Source organism: Sciurus vulgaris, assembly GCF_902686455.1.
Source record: "Sciurus vulgaris genome assembly, chromosome: 12".
Classification (NCBI taxonomy): domain Eukaryota; kingdom Metazoa; phylum Chordata; class Mammalia; order Rodentia; family Sciuridae; genus Sciurus; species Sciurus vulgaris.
The window spans coordinates 56891810-56917539 of record NC_136473.1 but is presented as its reverse complement, the minus strand read 5'-3'; the positions used below and the strand labels follow the sequence as shown (position 1 = coordinate 56917539).

At 42.9% G+C, this 25730-nt stretch overlaps 1 protein-coding gene and 1 long non-coding RNA gene across 3 annotated transcripts in view; one reads left to right on the top strand and one right to left on the bottom strand.

The window, feature by feature from the left end:
- The window catches only part of LOC306641492 (kinesin-like protein KIF28), a 64346-nt gene that overhangs the window by 22952 nt on the left and 15664 nt on the right, over positions 1-25730 (top strand). Inside the window, exons 4-12 of the mRNA XM_079106618.1 lie at positions 1735-1770; positions 7864-8088; positions 9779-9933; positions 13758-13869; positions 17624-17691; positions 19629-19720; positions 21103-21224; positions 22766-22856; positions 23569-23623. Of these exons, the coding sequence (XP_078962744.1) occupies positions 1735-1770; positions 7864-8088; positions 9779-9933; positions 13758-13869; positions 17624-17691; positions 19629-19720; positions 21103-21224; positions 22766-22856; positions 23569-23623 (956 nt within the window). The remainder of the gene's footprint in view (positions 1-1734; positions 1771-7863; positions 8089-9778; positions 9934-13757; positions 13870-17623; positions 17692-19628; positions 19721-21102; positions 21225-22765; positions 22857-23568; positions 23624-25730) is intronic.
- LOC306641516 lies at positions 8069-25717 on the bottom strand. Of its 2 annotated transcripts, XR_013758181.1 has the most exons (4): positions 25462-25717; positions 24655-24712; positions 23158-23330; positions 8069-8200 (listed from the first exon to the last, which is right to left on the bottom strand). It is a non-coding gene; the product is annotated as an uncharacterized lncRNA (long non-coding RNA). The 2 variants fall into 2 exon arrangements; XR_013758182.1 differs by lacking the exon at positions 8069-8200 and having other exon boundaries at positions 23000-23330.

The window sequence follows — 25730 nt, the reverse complement described above, 5'->3', positions numbered from 1 at the left end:
TTGGGACAATATCTAACATTTTTCTACTATAGTAGTGCAGAATTTAACTTTGCCACACCAATGGCCACCACCGTGATCTTTTTTCTCCCACATATTTTTATATAGTTGTTATACTATATGGTTAAATCCATAGTAATTAACATTTTAACAGTGTAAATATTGTCTACTGTTTATCCAAGTAATGCATACATCTTTTCTACACTTCACTTTTCTTGGAGTTTTTAAATGCCTTTGCCTTTTTAAAAATTATGTCTAGTTTTCCATAAATATTTGTCTCAGAGATCCAAATTAGTGTCATGGGCCTAGTAACAATATTTTCCATATACTCAATTTATTGGTTCTCTTATTTTCCTTAGGTCTCCTTCATTGGAAGGATTCTGTTCTCCTGCTAAAATTTGGAGCAGTACTTCTCCAGGTCTGCTGTGAATCTGCAATTCTGGAACTTCAACATTCTCCTTTGCTGGCCCTTGTGCCTCCTACATACACTATATTCCCCTTTCTTGGTTTATTTATCATTTTCCTCAGAAAAGATGGACCAGAGGTACATTTTTTGCATCCTTGGCATAGCTGAAAGTATCTTTTCTGACCTCCATGCTTGGTTCAAGTTTACACCAAATAGCATTCTTGCCAAGGATACTGAAAACATCTTTCCATTGTCTTTTAAGTTTCAATGTTGTGGCTTAGAAGTCTGCTGCCACTCTGATTTCATTCTTTGTTGATCTTTTTGGTGGTCAGTTTCCAAAAGTCTTGAGGATCTTCTTTTTATTCTTATTCTTCATGTTGGACACTCATGGGACCCTTTTCAATGTGAAGATTCTTATCTTTCGGGAAGCTTCTCTAATTTTTTTCTCTTTATTTCCTCCAGTGTTTCTTCCTCTTTTTTTTTTTTTTTTTTTTTTTTTTTAGTGTCAATGGAACTTTATTTTATTTATTTATATGTGGTGCTGAGGATCAAATCCAGTACCTTACACATGCTAGGCAAGTACTTTTCCACTGAGCCACAATCCCAGTCCTCCACTGTTTCTTCTGTCTTGTTTCTAGAAGTTCTACTTTGGCTTTTAATCTCTTGCATTCTAGTCTCATTATCTTTTACCACCTATTTTCCACTTCTTGGCCTTTTGTTCTGCATTCACCTTGACCCTTTTCTTTTGGGGAAGTGGGCAGGGCTGCAGATTGAACTTAGGACGCAGGATGGTCAACTTTTTTTGTGTGTGTGGTGCTGAGGATTGAACCCAGAGCCTTGTGCTTGTGAGGCAAGCACTCTACCAACTGAGTTATCTCCCCAGCCTACCAACTTTTTAATGAATAAGGGTGGTAAACTTCAGACCTTTTCTCTAGACTAGAGCTATTCTGATTCCTTCAATCCTGCTGAAGAAGTTAAAGTTTGGCTAGCAATATCCAGTAGGGTCCATGTATTCAGATTGAGGGTACACAATTGAGACAGACCCACATATATATTTTTTGAATCTGTTTTAAATTTATATTATATTAAGAGCCTCTCTAATATCATTAAATTATTTGATAACCCATTGCATGTTGCAATAGAGCTTTACAATATTTAATATTATTTTTTCTTTGTTGGACATTATTAGACATTTGAGATATTTGTGTGTATAAATATGTATGTGTGTGTGTATATATATATATATATAGTACATATGTAGATTCCCCCACTCACACATCCCAAAGATTATGGTTTCAAGAGAACATTTACTTGTGCTCTTCTCTATGCAGGTTACTTTCAGTATGCTGGAAATTTACAATGAACAGGTAATACAGATTATGTTTTTTCTTTTTCTACTCTATTTCCCCTTGGTTCTGGGGCCTTGTGCATGCTGAGCCCTTGTTTTACCACTAAGCTACATACTCAGCCTTACAGATTATATTTTCTCACATACAAACCTTAGTGATTCTTCTTCCCATCAGCCCTTCCTTCTGGTATTGACTACCCAGCTCTACCCACCTCTCCAGCTTCATCCTAAGCTTTATCTTCATATGCACAATTCTTCAGTCACCCAGAATTATTCCTCCTTTCCAGAACACGTCCTTCTAGACATCTAGCCTTTCTATGACTGCAATACTCTTCCTGCTTTTTCTGTCCCCAAAGAAACCACTCAACTTCAAGGTCCAGCTTGAATGCCAGCTGCTCTGTATATACTGAGGTCATTAGTGTCAATCCACATGATGTTGTGTGGGGTCAGCAGACTTTATCTGCAAAGATCCAGAGAGTAAATCCTTCGGGCTTTCAGTATCTTACTGTCTCTTGAAATTATTCAACTCCGTTGTTGTAGAACAATGAGAACCATAACAACACAGAAAAGATGCAGCTGTACTCCACTGAAACTATTTATAGACACTACAATTTGAATTTCATGCCATTCTCATGTGTCACAAATATTATTTTTCTTTCAGTTTTCCCAACAATTTAAAAATGTGAAACACCAAAAACAGTTGGTGGCCTGAGTTTGCCTCAAACTGTACAAAGCTTGCTCCCTACTGGAGCAGTATACAGAACGTGTTTTCAAATCCCAGCTTTCTCATCTTCTAGCTGGGTGACTTTGGAAAGTGACCTTATTTCCAAATTCAGTTTGCTCATTTACAGATTATGTAAGAAATACTAAATTTTAAATTTCCCTCTGGTTGTTGTTGGTGGTGCTGGGACTGGAACCCAGGGTCTTATACATGCTAAGCATGTGCTCTATCACTGAGTCATACCTCCAGCTTCTAAATATCCAGAAAAAACTAAATCTTTAGTTTTGCATTCAAGTGTTTTTTTGTTTTGTTTATGCTTTTGTTGCTGTTGTTAATCCTGCTTTTTTCTTTCAGACTCGTTGCATGCAAATATGTAAACAAATTTCTTTTTAAAATTTAACCTTTATTTTAGTCACTTATTTTTATGTGGTGCTGAGGATTGAACCCAGTGCCTCACCCATGCTAGGCAAGTGCTCTACACTGAGGTACAGTCCCAGCCCTGTAAACAAATTTTTATGATTTTTGGATAACAATTTCCCTATGAGCATATTTCTATCCCATTGCAGGACTTAGCTTTTGTGTGTGTGTGTGCTGAGGATTGAACCTGGGGCCTCACACATGCTAGTATGATACGCAAGTGCTCTATCACTGAGCTACTTCCCCAACCCAACCCAATTTTTTGTCTAGAATGGTGCTCCCAAGCTGTTTGCTGAAAGGATTGTTGGGGGCTGTGCTATGTGGGCTGCGTTGGGATGGCGCCTGGCGGCCAGCCGGAGGTTGTTTTGATCACATCAACAGTGAGGAGGTTGAGTAATATAAGCACACCCAGGTGATTTATCATTGGCTGTATTTAATTAAGTCCATGCACACAACGTGTGCACAGATGTTCTCGAGTGCTCCTGATCCTTCCTGCTCGTTTTAACCTTTGCCGTGATAGGGCAGCTGGCTCCTCGCCTGATCTCAACTGGCATGGCCCCGCCCTCCGCCTCCTGGAGGGAATATAAGCGGGCAGTAGGCAGAAGGCAAGAAGCAGCAGCTAGCAGTAAGAAGAAGCAGTAAGCAAAAGAAGCAGTTAGCAGAGAGAGTAAGCAGCAAGCAATAAGAAGCAGTGGCAGAAGGCAGATCGTAGAACAGAGAACTGAGAACACACCTCTAGGTCATAGATCACAGATCGCAGTACGCGGGACGCACCTCTAAGAAGCACCTCAGATAGTATGCACCTTTAGTTCACAGGATGCAGGACGCACCTCTAAGAAGAAGCAGCAGAACTCTAAGAAGAAACAGATCTCTGATAAGTGTAGCAAGCCTGTCTTTCTCTAAAAACTTCCTCTAAGCAAAGTTTCTCTTCCTCTAAGCAAAGACTATCTTCCTCTAAAATCAAGCTCTTTTTCCTCAATAAGCTAGGGAATAAGCAAACAAGCAAGGAAGCAGCACAGGAATAGAAGTAGTTTATTTCCAGTCCACCTCCAATAAATACCCGCGCAATTGTTGTTGCAGGCGGTGACAAAGGATAATTGACAAATATATCTATAATTGTATACTTGTTACAGGCAGAGACCATATCTTAATAGTTTTTGTGTAACCTCCCAAACTACCCAAAGGCCTCACCTATTTCCTTTATTTCCAAGCTCATAGGGGAAGAATGGAGAAAACAGCATCTCCCCAGGTTGCTCCCCCTACTGAGTCTTATTTATGATATAATCTCTTTGGAATTCCATTTTCTTATCTCTAAAATAATAAAATTGGACATTCATAGAATTTGAGACCTGAGGACATCCTAGAATGTTCAATTTTCTTATTTTAGAGGTCTCATATTCTATGACTCTTTGGTACTTTTCCATTAGGTATTTCAATAACCAAAGAAAGTTTATTAAATATCTTTCATGTTTCATATAACATAGTATACTCTGAAGACAAATAAAACCTATGACATGGTCCTTACCATGGAGAAATTGAGTGTAATACCTTATACCTACCTAGAAAGTAACACATGTGCTGTGTGGGTATGAAAAGAGAGGGGCATAGGAGGATAACTACTATCCCCTTTTGGTTTGGTGGTGTCAACAGAGGAGTTAGCCTGAGTTTTGAAGGATATTTATGAGTTTGGTGAGGCAGAGAAGTGAGAGGATGGGAGGGGTGCAGAGAGGGGCACGTTAGGCTCAGGGATCAGCATTTAATCATCTACTCATAGTATAGATCAGTGGTAGAACACTGGGCTAGCATGCATGAGGCCCTGGGTTTTATCCCCAGCACCTCAAAAAGGGGGGAAAAAATCCCACAAAAATTAATATGTGAAAGTGCATGGAATTCAAGGGAACAGAGTGTCTCATGTAGACAGAGTGAGCTGCATGGTAGGCGAGAATGGGGGAGTTTCCTAGAATGAAGCTAGAGATAGTTGCCAAAAAGTCAAGTGCTTGGTCTAATAGGTCATGGAGAGTCAACAGATGTTGTTTGTTTTAGTTTTTGTTTTTGTTGTAGATGGACACAATACCTTTATTTTATTTATTTATTTTATGTAGTGCTGAGGATGGAACCCAGTGCCTCACCCATGCTAGGTTAGCGCTCTAGCACTGAGCCACAACCCCAGCTCCTCAAAGGAGGTTTTCAATAGGGAAATAAGCCAGTCGGGTTTAAGCAGAATGTAGTTGGATATAAGGGAATGCCGAGTAGAGCAGCGAGGGGATTTAGGGAGCCCTCAGATGCCTGCGTGACAAGTATCGTCAGTTCTTATCTCCCTCAACTGGAGGGTGCTGGGGCCAGGATCCACCCTGTTTCTGGGTCCCGGTACTTTCATCAAGATAAGCCTATCTTTTTTGCTAGTAAACTTTAGTCATTCACATCTTAACCCTGAGATGCCACTTCCAAGAATTTACAGTATTTGATGGAAATGATGGAAAAGGCTTCCTGGCTAAGGCAGAAGTTGTCTCCATGGTGATGTTTCGTTATCTGGCAACTTCTGTCCACTGTTTTGCTGGCCCACACTTCAGTCTGTGATGCTGCCTTGACTTTAGGACTTTGAACCACAGACGCCACTGCTGGGGAACAGTTTAGAGAGGATGTAATATGTCTCTCTCATATGAAGAGGGAAAACTGGGAAGATGAGGGACAGTCCAAGGATCTTGCAGTTTGGGAGCAAAACCAGGACTGTGAACCCGGATGCTTCTGATTTCCAGCCCGGCTCTCTCTGCACCTTGACTCTACTTCCTCTGGGCTCTGGCTCCACCTGGCTCCCACAGCAGACCATGCTTTGCTTTCCAGCTGCAGCTGTTTGGAGAGACAGGTGACGTGAGCATTGATCTGAGGCCACGTCAACAGATGGCACCACACAAATCTCCAGTAATAAGATTCCCCCAAATTATCCATAGTCTCTTGTCTGGCTCAGCTGTGGCGAATACTGTTTGGATTGAATAAACTTCCCTCATTAAGGAGAGGGTTCGGGGTGGTGGTGTTGAGGGTAGTGTGACTAATCTGCTCTTCTGCTCTATCGGGTACTGCCTTGCATGTTACTAGCTTCCGAGGGTTTTTAATTTCATGTATTGCTGTTCTTGTTCAGGTAAGACTTCAGTACTTTTTTAGTACTGGGGATTGAACCCAGGGGTGCTTACCCACTGAGTCACATCCCCAGCACTTTTTTGTATTTTATTTAGAGATAGGGTCTCACTGAGTTGCTCAGAGTCTTACTAAGTTGCTGAGACTGGCTTTGAACTTGCAATCCTCCTGCCTCAGCCTCCAGAGTCGCTGGGATTATAGGTGTGCACCACTGTGCCTGGTGACTTCAGTACTTTGTAGTACAGAATTTGTGATAATTCAGAAAGAGACTAGAATTCTTTTTAGCCTTTTTGTTTTAAAACTGGGAATTAAACACAGGGGCCACCTCCCCAGTCATTTTTAATTTTTTATTATTTTATTTTTTGGTACCAGGGATTGAACCCAGGGGCCCTTAACCACTGAGTTACATCCCCAGTCCTTTTTAATTTTTTAAGAAAATTTTTTTAGTTGTTGATGGGCCTTTATTTATATGTGATGCTAAGAATCAAACCCAGTGCCTCATGCATAAGAGTCAGCACTGTACCACTGAGCCGCAACCCCAGCCTAAATTTTTGATTTTGAGACAGGTTCTCACTAAGTGGCTTAGGCCTCACCAAATTGCTTTGGCTGGCTTTGAACTCAAAATCCCCTGCCTCAGCCTCCCGAGCTACTGGGAAGTCACAGCACCCAGCTTTATTTTATATTTTATATTTTATATTTTGAGACCGACTCTTGCTAAGTTGCTTAAGGTTTCACTACATTGCTGAGGCTGGCCTTGAACTTGCAGTCCTGCCTCAGTCTCCTGAGTTGCTGGGATTACAGGTGAGCACCACAGTGCCCAGCATATGGTTTGTTTTTGTGTTACCCATAAAGGAACTGCTAATCAAATACAAGAGTAAGCAAGATTTGTAGGAAAGGATTGCTTGCTTAGCATGCATGAAGCCCTGGGTTCTATCCCTAGCACCACAAAAGAAAAAATTATATTTTTAGGAGAATATTCATTCTAATAAATGTGTTCAAGTATAGAATTTTAAAAAGCACCTACTTATATCAGACAACTATGGATATTTAATGTCTATTTCTGCTACAGAAGCCATTCCTAGGCCCTTCTGCGTATGCATTAAACATTACTTATCAGCCCAGTTACACTGCACTCAATGAGCATTCCCTGAGTGCTCACTGAGATCTGTTTATAAAACGATACGACTCCACCCTGAGGAATTTGCAGTCTGGTTGGAGTGCTTAGATACTTGAAAACAATATGACTTTCTAAAATTTTTAAAAAAATATAATTGTAAAAATTAGGCTTCTGAGCTGGGCACAGTGGTACACACCTGTAATCCCAGTGACGCAGAGGCAGGAGGATCACAGGTTTGAGACCACCCTCAGTAATGTAGTGAGGCCCTAAGTAACTTAACGAGACTCTGTCTCAAAATAAAAAATTAAAAGGACTGGGGATGGGACTCAGTGGTAAAGTGCTTCTGGGTTCAATCACTAGTACAAAAAAAAAAAAAAAAAAAAAACCAGACTTCTGATTTCACTAATTACAAGCAGGAAGGTTTTTCTCTCTTTTTGCTTTCCCATTTCTCGATTTCTTACTTAGTTCAATTATGAGGTTCTCTGGTACCTACAGAATTTTTCCCCCTGTGTTAGGGATTGAACCCAGGGACTCTACACATGCTCGGCAAGCATTCTAGCACTGAGCTGCACCCCATCAACACCGTACAGAAATTTAATATTAAATTTATTCATTTATTTATTGAGTCCTTACAACATGTAGGCATAAATACAACAATGAAGTAAATAAAGATTCCTGATTTCTTGAATTTTACATTCTTTCTCTCCTCGCCCCCACCCCCCCAGATAAGAGATTTGCTGTCTAGAACCAAAAAACCTGGTGGGTTAAAAGTCAGGGAAGACCAACAGCTGGGCTTTTATGTGGAAGGCCTGAAGACTGTGCCATGTGAGAATTATGCACAAATTGAAAAGCTGATGGAACAGGGAACAAAAATCAGGACCACAGCTTCGACCAACATGAACGCCAGCAGCAGCAGATCCCACATGGTCATCACTGTTCAGCTCAAGCAGGTGAGGTTCAGGAGAACACTCCTGGTCTTGACCTCCCAGCAATGGTGACCCGGGGAGGGTTGCCAGTGGCATCATAGGCTGGTGGATATTATGGGATTCTTCCAGATTTGACCTGTGGATTCAAGTGACAGCTTCCAACCCCAGAATATAGGGTCAGAAGCAGGAAAAAGTGAGGACCTGTTCTTCTCCTGCCCACCCCTCACCTCCATTCCCATGCCCCACCCTGCCCTAGGTGAACCTAATACTCATGGTGGAGCAGTCCTCCACCTACCAGATGCCCACAGTGCCCAGAGGACACTGCTAGCTGGTGTCCTGCAATTAAATCTCATGCTCTGAGGAATTAATTTTGACCCCAAGTTGATCGAGGAGTAAATTGTGAAGATATGGCCATGACTCTAGTTTGTCATGGAGAATTATGTTAGTAGCAGGTCTATACCTCCCAATAAAAGGACCAGCCTTTAGATCCATGAGCCGAGGGCGTAGCCACATACTGAAGTACTTTCTGATACTTGGATTAATTCTTTGAAACCAGGTAATCCACATACCAGGTAACTCTCTACTTACTAAAGTCTTTGATCAACTAGAATGGACTTTTCTCCTCTGTACTCCTAGCTGGGTATCAGGGACTGATCTCTACAATATCCCATTTGATCTAGGAATGCCAATTCCCAAGTCCCCAGGGAACATTATAGTTAGTTATGATTGTACCAATTCTATCCTCAAGTCACAGTACCAGCAATAGATAAAGTAGGCATCAATGAAAATTATCTTGCTCTTAGCCATGAATGGTGGACAAACCATGGATTGTGCATAAGTCTGACTCTTACTGACCAACTCTAAGACTTGGAGAAAACATCTCCCTAACCTCAGTTTCCTCATCTTTAAAAGGGGATGAATCTCTCTCTTCCCACAGAAGTTGGGAGACTCGAATGAGATACTATTTTTTTAAAGAACTTCATAAAATTTTAAGTGCTAGTCACTTGATTTTACAATGTTCATAAAATTCATAAAGTTCTCATATGGTTTGCCATGCTAATTTATTTAACTTCATATTTTAGGAGCAAGAGAAGAAATCAGTCACAAAAAAAAACAAGAGAAGAGATTTAGAGCCATGCTGTTCAGTGGGGTCAGCAGTACCAGGAACACCTCACGGTCCATGCCAGGCATGTGCTAGGACCTTTGCATCTATTACCTTGAATCCCTGTGACAGCTCAATAATGGGCTACTGTCACCATTTTACAGGTTAAGTTCATGTCACCAGCAAGAGACTCTGTAGGATTCTAAAATGTGTGTTCTTTCCACGATAGGACCACACAATCCTAAACAGTGACTTACTTTGCAATTTTCCCAGTATTTTGCATTTTAAAAGATCAGTGACCGTAGATATATCAGAGCAAACATTGACGTCTAGTATTTCCTCAGGAACAGATTTGCAGAAATGGGAAGGGGCAGGTGAGATGCTTGGGCCTGGTAATGCAGTACTGCAAAATGCCACAGTAAAGAGGATGGCCTTGTAAATGGCTAATTTCATTTTTTGGTTGGCGTTGCTTTCTTCGCCTCCCCCTCCTCCCCTCCCCTCCCCCTCCCCCTCCTTTGTGTGAATACAATTACAAGAACCGTTTCAGCAGGTGGACAGGGTTGACTTCCCCGCCGGCACTCTTAACAGCACGGCCTGTGTGTGTCCCTACAGGTTTTCCTAGACAAAGCCCTCACCAAGCAGTCCAGTATTCATTTGGTGGATTTAGCTGGAAGTGAAAGGCAGAAATCTTCAGGATCTGAAGGAGACAGACTGAAAGAAGGATCACGGGTTAATTTAAGTTTAACCAGTTTAGGAAATGTTATCAGGTACGTAACCAGAGGACAGGGGTTTGTGCCATAAAAATGACCTCATGTATAAAACGCGGGGGCTGGCGTGTGGCTCAGGGGTAGAGCCCGCTTAGCAGGGGCACGCCCTGGGTTCAGTCCCAGCCGAGAACAAATACATGAACAGAATGAAAGATCAGTTACAGCCCTGGTTCATGATTCAGTGTTTTAGTCAGCTTTTTGGCTGCTGTGAACAAAGGACCTGATAAGGAGGATTTTAGAGAAAGGAAAGTTTCTTTGGTGCTCATGTTTCAGAGGTCTCAGTGCATAGATAGCTGACTCCATTGCTCTGGGCCTGAGAGCAATTATGGCAGAAGACTGTGGAAGAGGACAGCAGCTCAGGACACGGCACCTGGAAGCAGAGAGAGCAAGCTCTGCTCACCAGGGATACAATATAAACCCAAAAGGCACACCCCTAGGCACAATTGCCTAACCACCCAGTTAATCCATACTAATGGATTAAGCCATTGGTTAGGCCACACCCCATAACCTAATCACTTTGCCTCTGAATGTTCTTGCATTGTCTCACACATGAGCTTTTGGGGGACACCTCATATCTAACCCATGTACTTAATGTCATCACTTATGCCTGGCCCTATTGTATGTAACAAAAATAATAACAGCACTACCAACCTCAAGAACTAATTGGCACAGGATTCTTCTCCTGATCTCCCCTTGTAAGTATCCACTACTTGAATTTTATGTTCTGTCCCATTCTTCCTCTTTTCTTATTATATGTAAATACTATGACTTAGTGACCAAAGCAGTGTGATAAATAACCAAGAGCCACATAAACCTTTCCTGCTTTATTTTTCTCAGGTATTTTGTTACAGTAATGGAAAACTAACAGAACCACCCAGGTAGAAATGCAAAGTATTTCAAAACCCTAAAGTCTTCTTTATACCCACCTCTCCTTCCAGCAGAAATTGATCTTTGTCATCAGATTAGTTTTGCCTAATTTTCTTGATTTTTATATAAATGAGATGATTTATGAGGTACCTGACTTAGGTATCTGACTTCTTTTACTAAGGATTGTGTTTCTGAGATTATTCAAAGTTGCTGCATGGAGTAATTATTCTTTTCATTGCTCTGTAGTGTTCCATTGTGCAAATATATCACAATTTATCCATTCTCTTATTGATGGATAGTTTGTTTCCAGGTTTGGGCTATTTTTAATAAAGTTGCTATGAACATTCTTGTACACAGTACTTTGGAAAAGTAATCACTCATTCTTCTTGAATATGTACTCTTGGATATGTGCTGAGGAGAATTGCATGGACTTGCTTTTAGACTCATCTTTTTGGAGGGCAGTGGTTCTGGGGATAAACTCAAGGTATCATACATACTAAGTACACACTCTACTATTGAACTATAGCCCCAGCCCTAGACTCAACATTATTAATAATACCTAACCATATCATGTGTAACTAATTTTTTCCTATTCTTTCATGAAACTTCATGAGATTCATTCATGTTATTGCATGTAGCAATTATTTTTTTATTGCTGTATAGTAGTCCACTATGGGAATATGCCACGATCTATTTATTTAGTCTCCTACTGATTGGCATTTTGATCATTTTCAGTTTTTTTTTTTTTTTTTTTTTTTGCTATGATAACCAGTGCTACCATGACCATTACTGTACAAATTATTAGTTACTAATAAGTTCAAATTTCTTTTGAGTATAGACAAAGAATTGAAATTGTTGGGTTATAAGGTGTGCAAATACCTAATTTTACAAGATGATGACAAATAGTTTTCTAAAGTGGTTGGACCAATTTATATGTCAACAGGAATGTATAATATATCCTGTTGATTCACATCTTTTCTAAGGCTTGACATCATCATATATCCTGATATTTACCAATTAAGTTGGTGTAAATATATCTTATTGTGGTCTTGATGTTTTGGGCAACTAGTAAGTTTGGGCATCTCTTGATATGTTTATTAATAATATGCTTCCTCTTGAAATGCCTATTATTTTTGCCATTATTTTATTGAATTATTGTCTTTTTATTGATTTGCATTCATTCTTTTCATATTTTATTACCTTTTCTTTCAGGCCCCCCAAAACAAAATTTTAGATGGGTAGAATTTTCTTTCAGATCGTTAAGGATGTCATTCTACTTTTTTCTTTTTAAACTGGTTGTCTAATGGCTGTTACCCTCAATATGATCTGTATTTTTTCCCTCTAGCTGCATTGAAACTATTTTTGGTGATATCCAACTTGACCATGTTGTATCTGAGTGAAAATTCCATCCTCCTTGGAATACTTACCTCTGTAGATTCGCGATTTTCTTCAGTTGTGGAAAATTCTCAGCCATTAACTCGTGGACTTGCTCTGCCCATTTCTTTCCCCTTTTCTCTTTCAGAACTTCAGTTAACTGTTTGGACCTCCTCACTCTTTGCCCCTGGTTCTTAACCGTTCTCTTATTTATCACTGAAGCACTGGGCTGCAATCTGGATTGTTTCTTCTGAACTCTAATTCACTAATTCCAACTATAGCATTTCTAATTTGCTATTAAACAAATCCATGATTTTTTTTTTGTTTTTGTTTTTTAAAGATTTTTTTTGTGTGGTTGTAGATGGACAGTATGCCTTCATTTGTTTATTCTTATGTGGTGCTGAGGATCAAACCCAGTGCCTCACACACGCTAGCCAAGCGCTCTACCACTGAGCCACAGCCCCAGTCCTCCATGGCATTTTTAATTTTGAGTGTTTTTTCTTTTCAAAAAGATCTGTTTGTTTCTTTTCCAACTCTGCTGTGTTGATTTCCTTCCTTCCTTCCCTCCCTCCCAACCTCCTTCCTTCCTTCCTTTCTTTTCTCTTTTCTTTTTTTGTTCTTTCTTCCTGTTCTTTTCTTTCTCTCCTTTTTCTTTCTCTCCTTCCTTCCTCCTCCTCTTTTTCTTTCTCTCACTTTCTCTCTCCCTTTCTCTCTCTCTTCTCTCCCTCCCTCCCTCCCTCCCTCCTTTCTTTTCTTTTCTTTTCTTTTCATTTCTTTCTTACTCTCTTTCGGAACAGGGTCTTGTTTTGTTGCCCCAGGCTGAACTTGAACTCTGGATCCTCTAGCCTCAGCCTCTCAGGTAGCTTTGTGTTATATTAATTTCATAGATTTCTTTTTCCCTTCTTGTGATTTTAATTTCTTACAAATGGGATTTCCTCCCTCCTCTTTTCATTCCGCTCGATGCCAACACTGCCTCCCCCTCCCCCTTGACACAGGGTCTCACAATGTTGCCCAGGCTGGCTTTGAACTCTGAGCTCAAGTGATCCCCTCAACCACCTGAGCAGGTATGCACCACCACACTGGCTCAACACTGCTTCCTTTGTAGTCCCCTGGAGCGGAGTGAGGACTTGTCATTCCCTCTCACCCTAAGGCTGCAGTCATAGGAGGACCTGATTCAAGGCTTTTAAGGCAGTAGGAGAAAAAGATGAGAAGAGGACTTCAAACCGCTTCCCAAACCTGTCCTCCCCTTGCCTGGCTGCCCCATTTTCCTTCTCTATACACAGATTGACAATAAAAGCCTGCGGTCTCTTCAGGCGTTAGTGGGTTGGTTTCTCAGGTCTGGGCTTCCCATTCTCTGCTAGGGTTTCTGCAAGGCTGACTCTGGACGGTCAGTGGCCCCTGCATGTTAGCTCTCTTGCTCTGGCATCTTTGTACATGAGGTGTCTGTCTTAGGTATTATCATCAGATTTATGGAGCCAAAGGGGATTTGAGGGCTTTTCTGAATTATCCTCAGGATAACTTTTTTGATCTCTTCTTGATACCTTTTTTTTAATTCACCGTCTTATATTTTCTTTTGCATTCAGTGCTCTGGCTGATGCGGCCATGGGGAAGAAAGTCTTGCACATTCCCTACAGAGATTCTGTCCTGACCAAATTACTCCAGTCTGCTCTGGGTGGGAACAGCAGAACTACTTTGGTAAAATTACTTTCCTACCACATTTTAATCTGATCAACTTTACTGTTATCATTGTTATTTGTGGGGGTCCTCTCTGCCACGTTCTGCGTGGAGGAGAAAAGGGATAACTGCTGGAGGAGGGTGTGGTGGTTTTTCTAGCTATTACCCTCAAAAAACTTATCTACTCAATAAACATACAAGAGCCAAATATCTTTTCATATGAGAGGGGCGTTTGATGGGTCTGGCCATACCCGCTCTGGCCTCTCAGAGTCAGCCAACTCTCCTTTATTTATAATATACAGGTAAAGGGGACAAGGACCAGGAGGAGCTTCTGTGATAGGATAGGGTGGAGTTAGGGAAGCCATTCTCTTAGGGGAAAATTCCAGAAGACAGCGCCACATGCTTCCCTGCAGTTCCTAGAAGCCAGGCCTCTGCATCCCATGGCTCAACCTAGTCTGTCTCTGCTAAATAAGGACGGCTTCCCACAGTTATTGATGTTGTTATTGTGATAAAAATTATGCTCAATACATCCATAATACAGCACTTGACCCACAGAATGGCCTTACATATTACCTCATGACTCCTGGTGCCCTTTCTACTGCAATGTTCAATAAAGCTTCTATGTTACTAATTTTATTTATTTATTTACTTTTGGCACCAGGGATTGAACCCAAGGGCACTTAGCCACTGATTCACATCCCCAGCCCCTTTTTATTTTTTAAGACAGGGTCTCACTAAGTTGCTTAGGGCCTTTGCTAAATTGCGGAGGCTGACTTTGAATTTGCGATCCTCCTGCCTCAGCCTCCCGAGCTGCTGGCATGTGCCACCACACCTGGCTGTCCTAACTTTAATTTTTTATTTAATCTTTTCTGTAGTTTTCAGGTTTTCTATAAGGAACGTACATTATTTTTTGTTTTGTTGTTTTGTACTTGCTAAGAAAGAGCTCTACCACAGAGCTACGCCCCTAGCCCAGGACATGTATTACTTCTACTATCAGAAAAAAACCAATGAATACAATTTGGAAAGGAACACACTAGTGACGCCATGATATTCTCAAGGAGCCGTCATTGTGTGGCGAGGTTGGGAATGAATTTGTGATAGTCACAGGGCAGACTCACAATCTGGAAAGCAGCTGAATCTGTCATGTTAGCAAAGGTGCCAGACAGCGCAATATGTTTGCCATGTGGGTGGGACAAGAAGCCAGGGCTCGATGCTCTTCTGCTGCAGAGAGGGACAAGACTAGGTGAGCTCTGCCTCCAGCAGGGTCCTGCTTAGGAAAGAAATGCTCCCTGCCGGGACCTGTGACCAAACCAAAGTTGTCGTGTAAACATCCTTATTTTTTATCACTTAATCTGGCCTATTTTTATTATTTACTTACCCATTATTTGCAGGGCTGGGAAGTAGAACCCAGGATCTCTCATATGCTAGGCAAGTGCTGCTCCCTCAGCCCTTAACTAATTTTAAATATTTCATTTTAATGATTTTCTGGATACCAGTTCCTGTGGGCCTCAATGGGACATCCCCCGAGAACCTGGAGGAAGACCATGTACATATAAGCCAGGGATGTTGCTCAGGGGAAGAGCGCTTGCCTAGCAAGCTCAAGACCCTGCGTTCAGTTCACTCAAAAATACCAAACAGAACAAAAACAAGGCACATAAGGCATCCTCTGAATGCTAGACTGCAAACTGAAATCCAACAGGTCTGAGCAGGTGTGTCTAAAGTCACGACAGGACAACAGCTACGTGTGCAGATCTTCAAGGCTCGAGCTGCAGGGTTGATAAGGACACGAGGACAGTCTGAAGGCATCACAGTGGGGTTTGTGTTGTTTCAGTGTTGGGGATGGAACCCTGGCCTCCTGCCACAGGCATGACCACCGAGCCACACTTACTTTCTCTGTTGTAGTATTTTAACTAAAAACTGGGGGGTGCGGGGGGGGGGTAGGCCAGAAGTAGTCATGGATCATTTCAGGAAGCAACACAGAATCTGCAAGACCCACTTCTGAGCTCTAATGTCACCACGGTACTAGTCCCAGTTGCAGTGTGGATATCCTAAAACCTAATTTCCTTCCTGTCTAAAGTGGAGTTAATAGCCACAGAGCACATGGCTGTGATGATTAAATGAGGGGATGCAAATGAACAAGTTTTAAAAGCTGTGACTTTTCCAGGTGCACACCTGTAATCCCAGAGACTCAGGAGGCTGAGGCAGGAGGATCACAAATTAAGGCCAACCTGAACAACCTAAGGACACTCTGTCTCAAACTAAAAAATTAAGAAGTCTGGGGATGTAGCTTAGTGGTAAAGCACCCCTGGGTTCAATGCCCAGTACCAAAAATAAATAAATAAATATTTTTAAAAATAGAAAAGACTGGGGATGAGGCTCAGTGGTAAAGCGTCCCTGAGCTCAATCCCAAGTACCAAAAAAAAGAAAAGAAAAGAAGAGAAAAGAAAGAAAGAAAGAAAGAAAGGAAGGAAGGAAGGAAGGAAGGAAGGAAGGAAGGAAGGAAGAAAAATTGGTCCTTGAGGGCTGGGGATATACTCAGTTGGTAAAGTGCTTGCCTTACAAGCACAGGGCCCTGGGTTCAATCCCCAGCACTGCAAAAAAAAAAAAAAAAAAAAAAAAAAAAAAAAAAAAAAAAGAAAGAAAGAAATTGATCCTTGAGTTAATACCCCATGTGACTTTGCAAGACCCTGTTTCAAATCAAAAATAAAAAGGGCTGGGAAAGTAGCTCAGCAGTAGAACACTTGCCCTACATGTGCAAGACCCTGGGCTTAATCTCCAGTAACATACACACACAAGCTGTAAACTATATGGGATTATTCACCAGCCTCTTAATGCTCTGGATCCTGAGCTGCCAGGTCCACAGGCTACGTTCTGTCTCCATCACCCTCGGTGATGACACCTATCTCCATGTCCTCAAAACTTTTGTTTTTTGATTTGAAAAGTCTTTTCTGAATTCTAGAACAATTAATCCAAAATCAATAGTCAGACTTGAAATCATATAAATGGCGGTTTGGGTGATGCCACATGCTGGGAATTCTGTCTTGATAGCAAAAGAAATGAAACTGAGCCACGCGTGTGAATATGTAGGCAAAGTGCTTTTGAGGCCTCCGCTTAGGAAGGGAGACACAGTTCCAGTTCCAACAAGAAAATGTCAGAGTGGCTCCCTGAAACAGAAGCAGGAGCCAGTTCTGGGAGGCTGCTTGCAGGAATGGGCTGGGGTTTAGGAACGTGAACTGGCTTTAGGTGCACTTGGCCTTTTCTCTTAGTACCATTGCCCTGATGAGTTCAGTGAAAGCACCCTGGCTCCAGTGAGCCCCCTTGCACATCAGTGCACCTTCAGGATGGATAAATGGGGATCCATCAAACTGTGAATGTGGGAACTCTTAATGGCTGTCTGGCTGTGAGCCAAGACCCAGGAGTACATTAGCCGTTTGTCCCTATTATCTCACAGGGACAAACAAATCCTATTGATCTCTGCAATGCTAACTTTCAACAATCATTCAAACCTTGAGAAAACTATTGGGGATTCAATGCTGAGAGCAGTGTGGTTCTGAGGTCGGCAGCACAGGTGTCAGTCAGTCATGGATGGGTTCAAACCCCAGTCCAGCTTGGCTGTATTAGTTTTCTCAAAGCCTAGTTTTTAGCGTTGTCAAGTTTGAACAATAATGTAAACTACAAGATGCAAAACTGTTCTGTGAATGTTAGCTGTTTTAATAATATCAATAATAATAAACCTTGGTATAAATAACAAAATCTGCAAGGAATGTTTTTACAGATTGCAGCCATAAGTCCAGCTGACATCTGTTATGAAGAAACTCTATCCACATTAAGATATGCTGAAAGGTATGCTTATGAATATTTATTAGTCATAGTGGTTCTAGATCCTAAATCTGGTAACTTCTTCCAGTCCTCTTTTTTTAAAATCTTTTTTGTTTTTTTAGTTGTAGATGGACACAATACCTTTATTTATTTATTTGTGTAGTGCTGAGGATCAAACCCAGTGCCTCACGCATGCAAGGCAAGTGCTCAACCATTGAGCTACAACCCCAGCCCTCCAGTCCTCTTTTAACTGATGGGTTGGCCTTTGGGGGTAGGTCTCCAGGGAAATAACGACTTGTGAATAAACGATTTGTGAGAGAGGGATGAAAAGAAATAAAACAAATGATGAGAGAATTGGGTACTGAAGTCCAGAGTGTCATTATGTCACTGAAGTCAGGATGGGAGAGGCATGAGTGCCAATCCTGATGTGATCAGGCATTTGTCTCCCTGTAATTTCCTGCCAGACATGGCTGTTCACAGATTCCTCCTACAGGGGGAGAAAACAGCGCCAGGCTGGGGATTTTTGTGCTATTAATAAATGAGGATGAGCTCTGTAAGAGACGACTCTGTGGGTTTGGAACCACTTGAATGCATCCACACTCCTTAGTGTGGGGGTGAAGACCACAGGTGATCATGTATGAACCTTTCCTGGCAAAGCTCTTCCTGGCATATGAGCGACACTCAAAAACTATAATTATAGCTGGCTGTGACAGTGCATATCTGAAATTCCAGTGACTCAGGAGGTTGAGGCAGGAGAATTGCAAGTTCAAGACCAGACTGGGCAACTTAGACCCTGTCTCAAAATAAAACATAAAAAAGGTTGGGAATGTAGCTCATTGGTAGAGTACCTTTGGGTTCAGTTTCCAGTACTGCCAAAACAAACAAACAAAACTACTTAAAACTATAATTATGATTGTGCCACCAAGTAATTTCCTCTCCTAGATTTGAATGACACTTTTTTTTTTTTTTTTTTTTGCATTACTGGGGATCAAACTCAGGGCCTTGTGCTTGCAAGGCAGGCACTCTTCCAGCTGAGCTATCTCCCCAGCCCTGAATGACAAACACTTTCATTCCCATTCTTCATTGCTGGGCCTTGATATCAATTTACACCATTAGACGTTTTCTTCCAGTATCTGCAAACGGTCTCAGATCTTTGACTAAATTTTGGCTTCAGCAGCATCTAGAATGTTCTCTCTATCAGTTGCCAGCAGTTTTTATGTGAGAGGATACAGGGTGCAGAAGAGAGAAAAATGGTAGCCAGAGGCCTGAACTCTGATCCCACACAGATTCTGTGACTTGGGCAAGTCTAGTTATAACTCTGTATTTCCATTACTATTGTGTAAAATGAAAGAAGTAAGACTGCCAGATTAAGTAAATAAAAATACAAGATGCTGGCTGGGGGCATAGCTCTGTGGTAAAGCGTAAGCTTTGCATGCACAGGCCCTGGGTTTGAGCCACAGGGTGTGAGCATACACAATACAAGATACTCAGTTGAAGTTGAATTTCAGATAAAGAACAAAGGCATATTTGAGTGTAAATATGACCCATGCAATATTTGAAGCATTTCCTGTTTTCTCTGGTGGCACTGGAGGGGAATGAACCAGAAAACCTAAGTCCCCCCTAGCCCGGGGCACAAGGCAGAGCAGTCACTGACAGCCTCCAGGGTTTCAGTTATTTCAGCAGCAGTGACCTTAATGGAACAGATTCTTAAATTAACCAAGTGTGTTCAGGCTCCACAACACTCAAGGACCGAGCACCCAGCCATGACTCAGCTGTACATGTTTACTGAAACCATTCAGGTTACTGAAGTCACTTTTGGTCTTAATGGTTTAGTGGAACAGAACATGGTGAAATCTATAGTCACCAGGGGGTGAAAATCTCCCACTGGGGGATCTGAGCACACCTGGTGGTGCAGCTCAGGTGCAAAGGGGCCTGAAAGTGTGTTCATCTTTACACAAAAGGGCTAAAAAGGTCCGGAACAATGCTGTGGTCAACACCTGGTCAAGAGCAGAGAACAAGACGCTGCTTGGATGTGGAAACTCTGGAGCAGCAGGTAAACTGAGTGAGGAGGCAAGCTTAGTCCACACCTGGAGCAAGAAGGAAGGATCTGAGCAGACCGGGTCCAAGGGTTGGGGCTGAAGGGAGGGAGAGGCGGGCCTGCGCGCTGGGCCTGGGGATGAACTCTTGGGTTAGAATCTAAGGGGAGACCCGGGCAGGTGGAGAGCAGCCCTCTAGGACTTTATTCAGGATATTTTGGTTCAACCTTTAAAAATACCATGACTATGTTTTGAGATCAATGTAGACTCAAATAATGGCCCTGCCTTTTAAAATTGTAATTTTGAGTTCTTAATTTCTGCCAGGATACTATTTTCCTTACCGGGTTTAGAAGGTGGCCACTTGACATTGCATGCAGTTAAGTGAGGCCAGAAGCCCAGGAAGCATTAGCAGCAGCCACCTCTTCTGATTCAGTGTCTAGCCCCAACTGCTACACACCCGTCACCAGTGGGTGGCTCGGTCTGACTTGCTCCTCCCAAACAAAGTCCGAGTCCTGGGAGGCGGGTGGGGGAGCAGTCCGTTTTAAAGTGCCCCAGGTGATTCTAATGTGCAGTTATCAAGAACCACTGCTGTAAGTTCTCAGTTTTCAGTTTGGCATCATAATATATATCATATTATGCCCATTCGTGATTTAAAATATGATGGATAATATAAAGATAAAATAGAAATCTGGAGCAGTACAATCAGTAAGGTGTTCAGCATCAACCCAGCAATATCAAAAAGTTCAAAACTTTCTGTGCTCAGTACTCCCAAAGAGTCACCATCCTGCTCTGGGCACTTCATCCCTGCCCCTGCGGATCTCTCTGGTAGCGACAGTGCTTTTTCCCACCACACATCCCCACCACACAGCTCAAGATCTGGCACAGACAGCTCCACTGGGCACCTCTCCAGGCTTCCATGGGATGGCTCACTTATGGATTCCACTTCAACAAAAGTCCTTTCTAGAGTGAAGTCATTACATATGGCTGGTTCACGTGTGGCCATAAATCACTAAAACAAAAAATGGATGAGCTTACCTCTGGCATCTAATTCCCATTATTCATAAGCACAAACAGAAAAATACATGGAAAACAACAAAAGATAAATCTACGATCTTCCTCAGTCCTTGGCCTTGTGGGAACTTGCTGCCTTGATAGTATAGAAGGCCTATATAAAGAGCAGATAGACTCCTGAGCCTCATGCCTCCCTTGAGGGGACCTTCTTGCTCTGTGGCACTACACATTGTAGGACTTACCAAATGAGCTCTTCACACATAAGTGCAGCTCCGCTTTCTACTCTTGCTCTCCATTCACTGAGAGCCCAGTGAGACTTACTGTAGCTCTTCTGTGCCTCACCTTTGACACTGGACACCTGGTGCTTAAAATCCCTCCCTCCTTCCAGAGCAGTCAGCCTGTTTCCTGGCAGATCACCAGCTGGGGACCTACGCTATTCAGGAAACCTGGGCACACCTGTTGGAGCAGGCGCGGAGAGAATGGGAGCAGCAGTATGCAGCCATTGCCCAGGTGAGGCCCAGCTCTGCCCTACCCTGGATATTGTGTGGATATTGTCAGCCCCAGATTGGGGTGGGGGACAGTGAATTAGTGATTCAGTGAATGTGTAAGATGTAACATGTGACATATGACCTCTCGTATCATCCTTGACCAAGCTGGCGGGAAGTGGCAGGGCATGAAAGGAAGGGAGGCAGAGAGGCCTTGGTGCCTATTGAGTGAGGCTGGGGATGGAATTTAAGGCTGTTGGTAATTAGAATTTGGGGGGACTTTGAGGGATATGAGTTGTCCTTTAGGGACGGTATGGCATGACCTGAGCTGTGAGTCTCCCTCCTGGCATTCACTGCCAATATCAGATCATAATGGCTATGAAGCAATATAGTTTTTGTTATTTTTCTCTGTTGTGGTTTGTGTGTGTGTGTGTGTGTGTGTGTGCGCGCGTGCACATGCGTATGCTCGTGTGTGCTAGGGATTGGAGCCCGGGTCTTGCAAATACTGGGCAAGTGCCCTCCAGTTGAGCTACACCTCAGCCCCTAGGCTGTGGTGCTGTGATACCAGTCTCGTTCATGGCGAGGGATGCCTTTGCCACCCCCACTCCCCAGCACCACCTCCGCCACGACCTTGTTCTCCACAGCCACGAGGCTCTGGGCAGATCCCAAAGACATGAATCAGACCTGGAACACCTGGAAGTGGAGGGAGAGCCCAGCCAGACAGTGGAAGTGGAGTTGGGTGGGGCTCTGTGACTTCAGGAGGCCAGATCAAGCTCAGGACCAAGGATTCTTAAGGTGCCAGCATAACTGGGGCACAGCCAGAAGCCCTATTAAAGTCACATCCTGTGTAAGGGGTGGCAGGGCAGGTAACTCTTAGGTCTAGTAGGATCTAGAGTTCAGGAATACAGGATTTTGTGTTCTGTCTGAAGAGTAACAATTGGAAGGATTTTTTATTCTCTCTACTCTTAATCAGAAAGGATTTTGAAATTTGAAAGTTTTCTTTGTGCGGGCTGAGTTGATTTCACTTCTGCCTGATAGTCAATCTTCAGTCACCTTAACAGTAATCAATACTTGTATTAAATAATAAAATGCAAAAAAAAAAAAAAAGGATGAAATGCACTGAGGTAACCAGGGGAGGGTTAATGCAACATGCCTTTTTTTTTTGCCGTGGACAGCTGATGATCGATTCGCTAGCCAGCTGGACTTAGGAGAATGAGAGGTTTAATGGAGACTCAGGGAAGGGTCACCACCCTGGAAACAGGGAGTTGGGGGATTTCAGGGACCTGAAGAAATAAGGCGGGGCAGAAGTCAAGGTGGGAGGGGGCTGGTGTGGGGAGGACAGGGTCCGAGACCAGCTGTGCCTTGGAACACCCCTGTCCAGAAGCATTCAGGCTGACAGCTGACCTCACTCCTGCAGTCGGCAATGCGCCACCTGGCTCAGCCTTCCTCCCTTATGAGTCAGTGTGACAAGCTAGGAAGACGTGAGAATTGCATAGAAAAGGAGCATTGCTCTCTCAAGTGGCTGGCCCTGTCTGGTGATGGGGAACCTCTCCATACCTCCTCCAGGAGCGGCAGATGGTGAAGACCCTCCCTCACCTTCTCAACGTCAATGAGGACCCACAGCTCACGGGGGTCCTCAAGCACTTCATTCACACGGGTAAGCGCTCTCCACCTGCCCTGGCCTGCTCCTGCTTCGTGCCCCATGGCAAGTTTCCCTTCCGTCTCTTTTCTTATTTTCTTCCTCTACTTTGATTTTTCAATTTTGGAACAATATAGATAACATATAATTCACCATTTTAAGCTGCTCCAGGCAGGTTCTTATCACCACATTTTTATTTAGTGGTTTCCGAGGAGATGGCAACCCTTGAAATGTCTTTGACCCAAACACTGAATAATTGGAATACCACACCCAAGGTTGGAGTCCCCCTGACTTTCTTCTCCCTGGCTGCTATGCACACCCAAGATAGGTGTGCAGGCTCCATGCAGAATGTGGTGGGGGGCTGAGGCCAGGCTACTCAGAAGCTGGAGGTGACATCTTCTGCTTGGCCCATAGGATCGACCAATCACTAGACGGAAACAAGAGCTTGATGCCAGGCTTCAGTGCATCTTCTAAGACCAAGATTTAATGATCCTGGAAAGGTGAAACTTTCAAAAAGTCAGGAATCCCATCCAAAAAAAAAAAGGAAGAAAGTAAAACAACTATCCATAAAACAAGGTCATGTCCAATGTCCAAGTACCATTGTGATTAACAACCCTGGTTGAAAAATCCTTTCACATTATCCTACTGGAGAGAAAATGTCATGGGCAAAACATCAAATATGTTAGGGTCAAATCCAGACCATTTTGCAAATGAGCTATCCTCTTCTTAGGTTCATGTGTCGCTGGTCAGGCTGCTTCAAATGCTATCATTCTTCAAGGCTTGGGGTAAGTTTCTGTGCATTGTGCAGTTAAACATCAAAGATTAAAGAATCTGGACCTCTAAATCCAGAGGAGATTCCTGAAGGTCTTCTGATCATGGGCAGGCCAGGTCCCCATCCTACTGGATAAGCAGGAACAAGGAATTTCCCCAGACCTCTCTGTAGAAATACTCCAACACCTACGTAAGAAAGTCGTTGGGAGTTTGTATTTTTTCGCTGCAATCCACTGTGCTGTGCTCTGTTTCCCTGGCTCCAATCTTGAGAAAAAAGGAGGATGTCAGTGGCTAGATCTTGTATAATAATTCTTCACAAACAGAAATAAGATCTGACCAGGAAACAGAGTCAGAAGTCCAAGTCCAAGGTCTTACCTCCACAGATAAACACATCTTCAGATCTCAGTGTTTAGAGCCCTCACCTACTGGAAAATGGAAAGCTGGACTTTGGGGTGCCCCTCTCCCTAAGGACTCCCTCAGGAACCTCCTGCTGAAGCCTGTGTGTGTGAAACCCTAGGGCAGGTTTATATAGTCAGCTGCCCCCATAGCTGTCGCCTCTCTGGTTGGGACATCACACTGGGGTTCTGTCTCCTGCTTCTAGAACCACTGTGTCCCAACTGCCCACAGGCCTTAGCCAGGAGAAAAAGAGGACTCCCTGGTCATTTCTTCCAAAGTCCCTCACCCCTCCTGAGCAAAGCACAGGGACCCTATGAGACGAGTGTAGGGGGTGCTGACCAAGGGCCTGTTGGCACCACCTCACTGCACCACCAGCCTTCTCAGGGCTTCTTCCTAGGGATTCCCCTCTCCTCTCTTTGCAGACCTCTTCCTTAGTCCAATACACAGGTCTGAAATTGGCTGAATTCCATTGATGAGCTGAAATCAAAATCTTCCCCACAAGACTCCTGGGCCTCATGCAAACAAGGGATGTGGATTGGACCTGTGTCTCTGCATCGAGAACATTCAGCCTCAGATACCCAGCCCCAAGTCTTGTAACATAAAGTCCAAATATGTATGGATAAAGACCCAGAATCAGAACTAAACTTACCTGTATATATGTAAGGCTCATTTTGAAGTCACTCTCCCAAGTGTCTCTTCTGCAATTTCTTAAAAAAAAATTTTAATATTTTTTTTCAGCTGTAAGTGGACACAATACCTTTATTTTATTTTTATGTGGTGTTGAGGATCAAACCCAGTCCTTATTGAGTACAGTGTGACATTGCAATACTTGTATATAAAGGCTAATTGATATAGCCTTCACCTCATCCATATATTCCTTTGTGTTGCAAACATTAAAATTCCTCTTTTCTAGATATTTTGAAATTAGTTGCTGTCACCTTCATTATCGTCCTGGGCTATAGGCCATTAGAGTTATTCCTCTTGTCACACTGGGCCCCACTAACCATCTCCCTCCCTCCCTCCCTCCCTGGCACCCCTCCCAGGCTCTGATAACCACTATTTCACTCTTTTTTGAGATCAGTTTTTTAGCTTCCACATAAGTGAGAGAGGATATGATATTTGTCTTTCTGTGCCTGTCCTATTTCTCTAAGTAGAATGTCCTCCAGTTCCATCCACATTACTGCAAATAATGCAATTTCATTCTTTTTCTATGGTTGAATAATAATCCCTCATATGTATTTACCACTTTTTCTTTTCTCTTAACCTTTATTTTATTTATTTATTTTATTTGGTGCTGAGGATCGAAGCCAGTGCCTCAACCACTGAGCCACAACCCCAGCCCCCCTTTTTCTTAATCTGTTATTTGTTGATGGGTACCTAGGATGATTCCATATCTTGGCTACTGAAACATTTCTGTTTTCAATCCTCCCCCCACCTCCCTTTCCCCCACACTGACCTGTGAGCTTTTGAGGACTGGTGATCTCTGTGTCTGTAGGCTCCTTGCAGCTCTAGGCCCTCAGCTGGGACTTGTTTCTGTTAATAAAAAAAAAAAAACTGCTTTGCTGTCTGCCACTCCCCACATCCTTAAGTCAGGGCCCTTCCCTCTATTCCCACTTCCCTTGGGCCACAGCACTCAGGAGGCCTAGACAAATATTTGGGTATTGTGCAAATGAGAGAGAACAAGCTCAACTGTTTACAATAGAAATTCACTGGATGACTGAGACT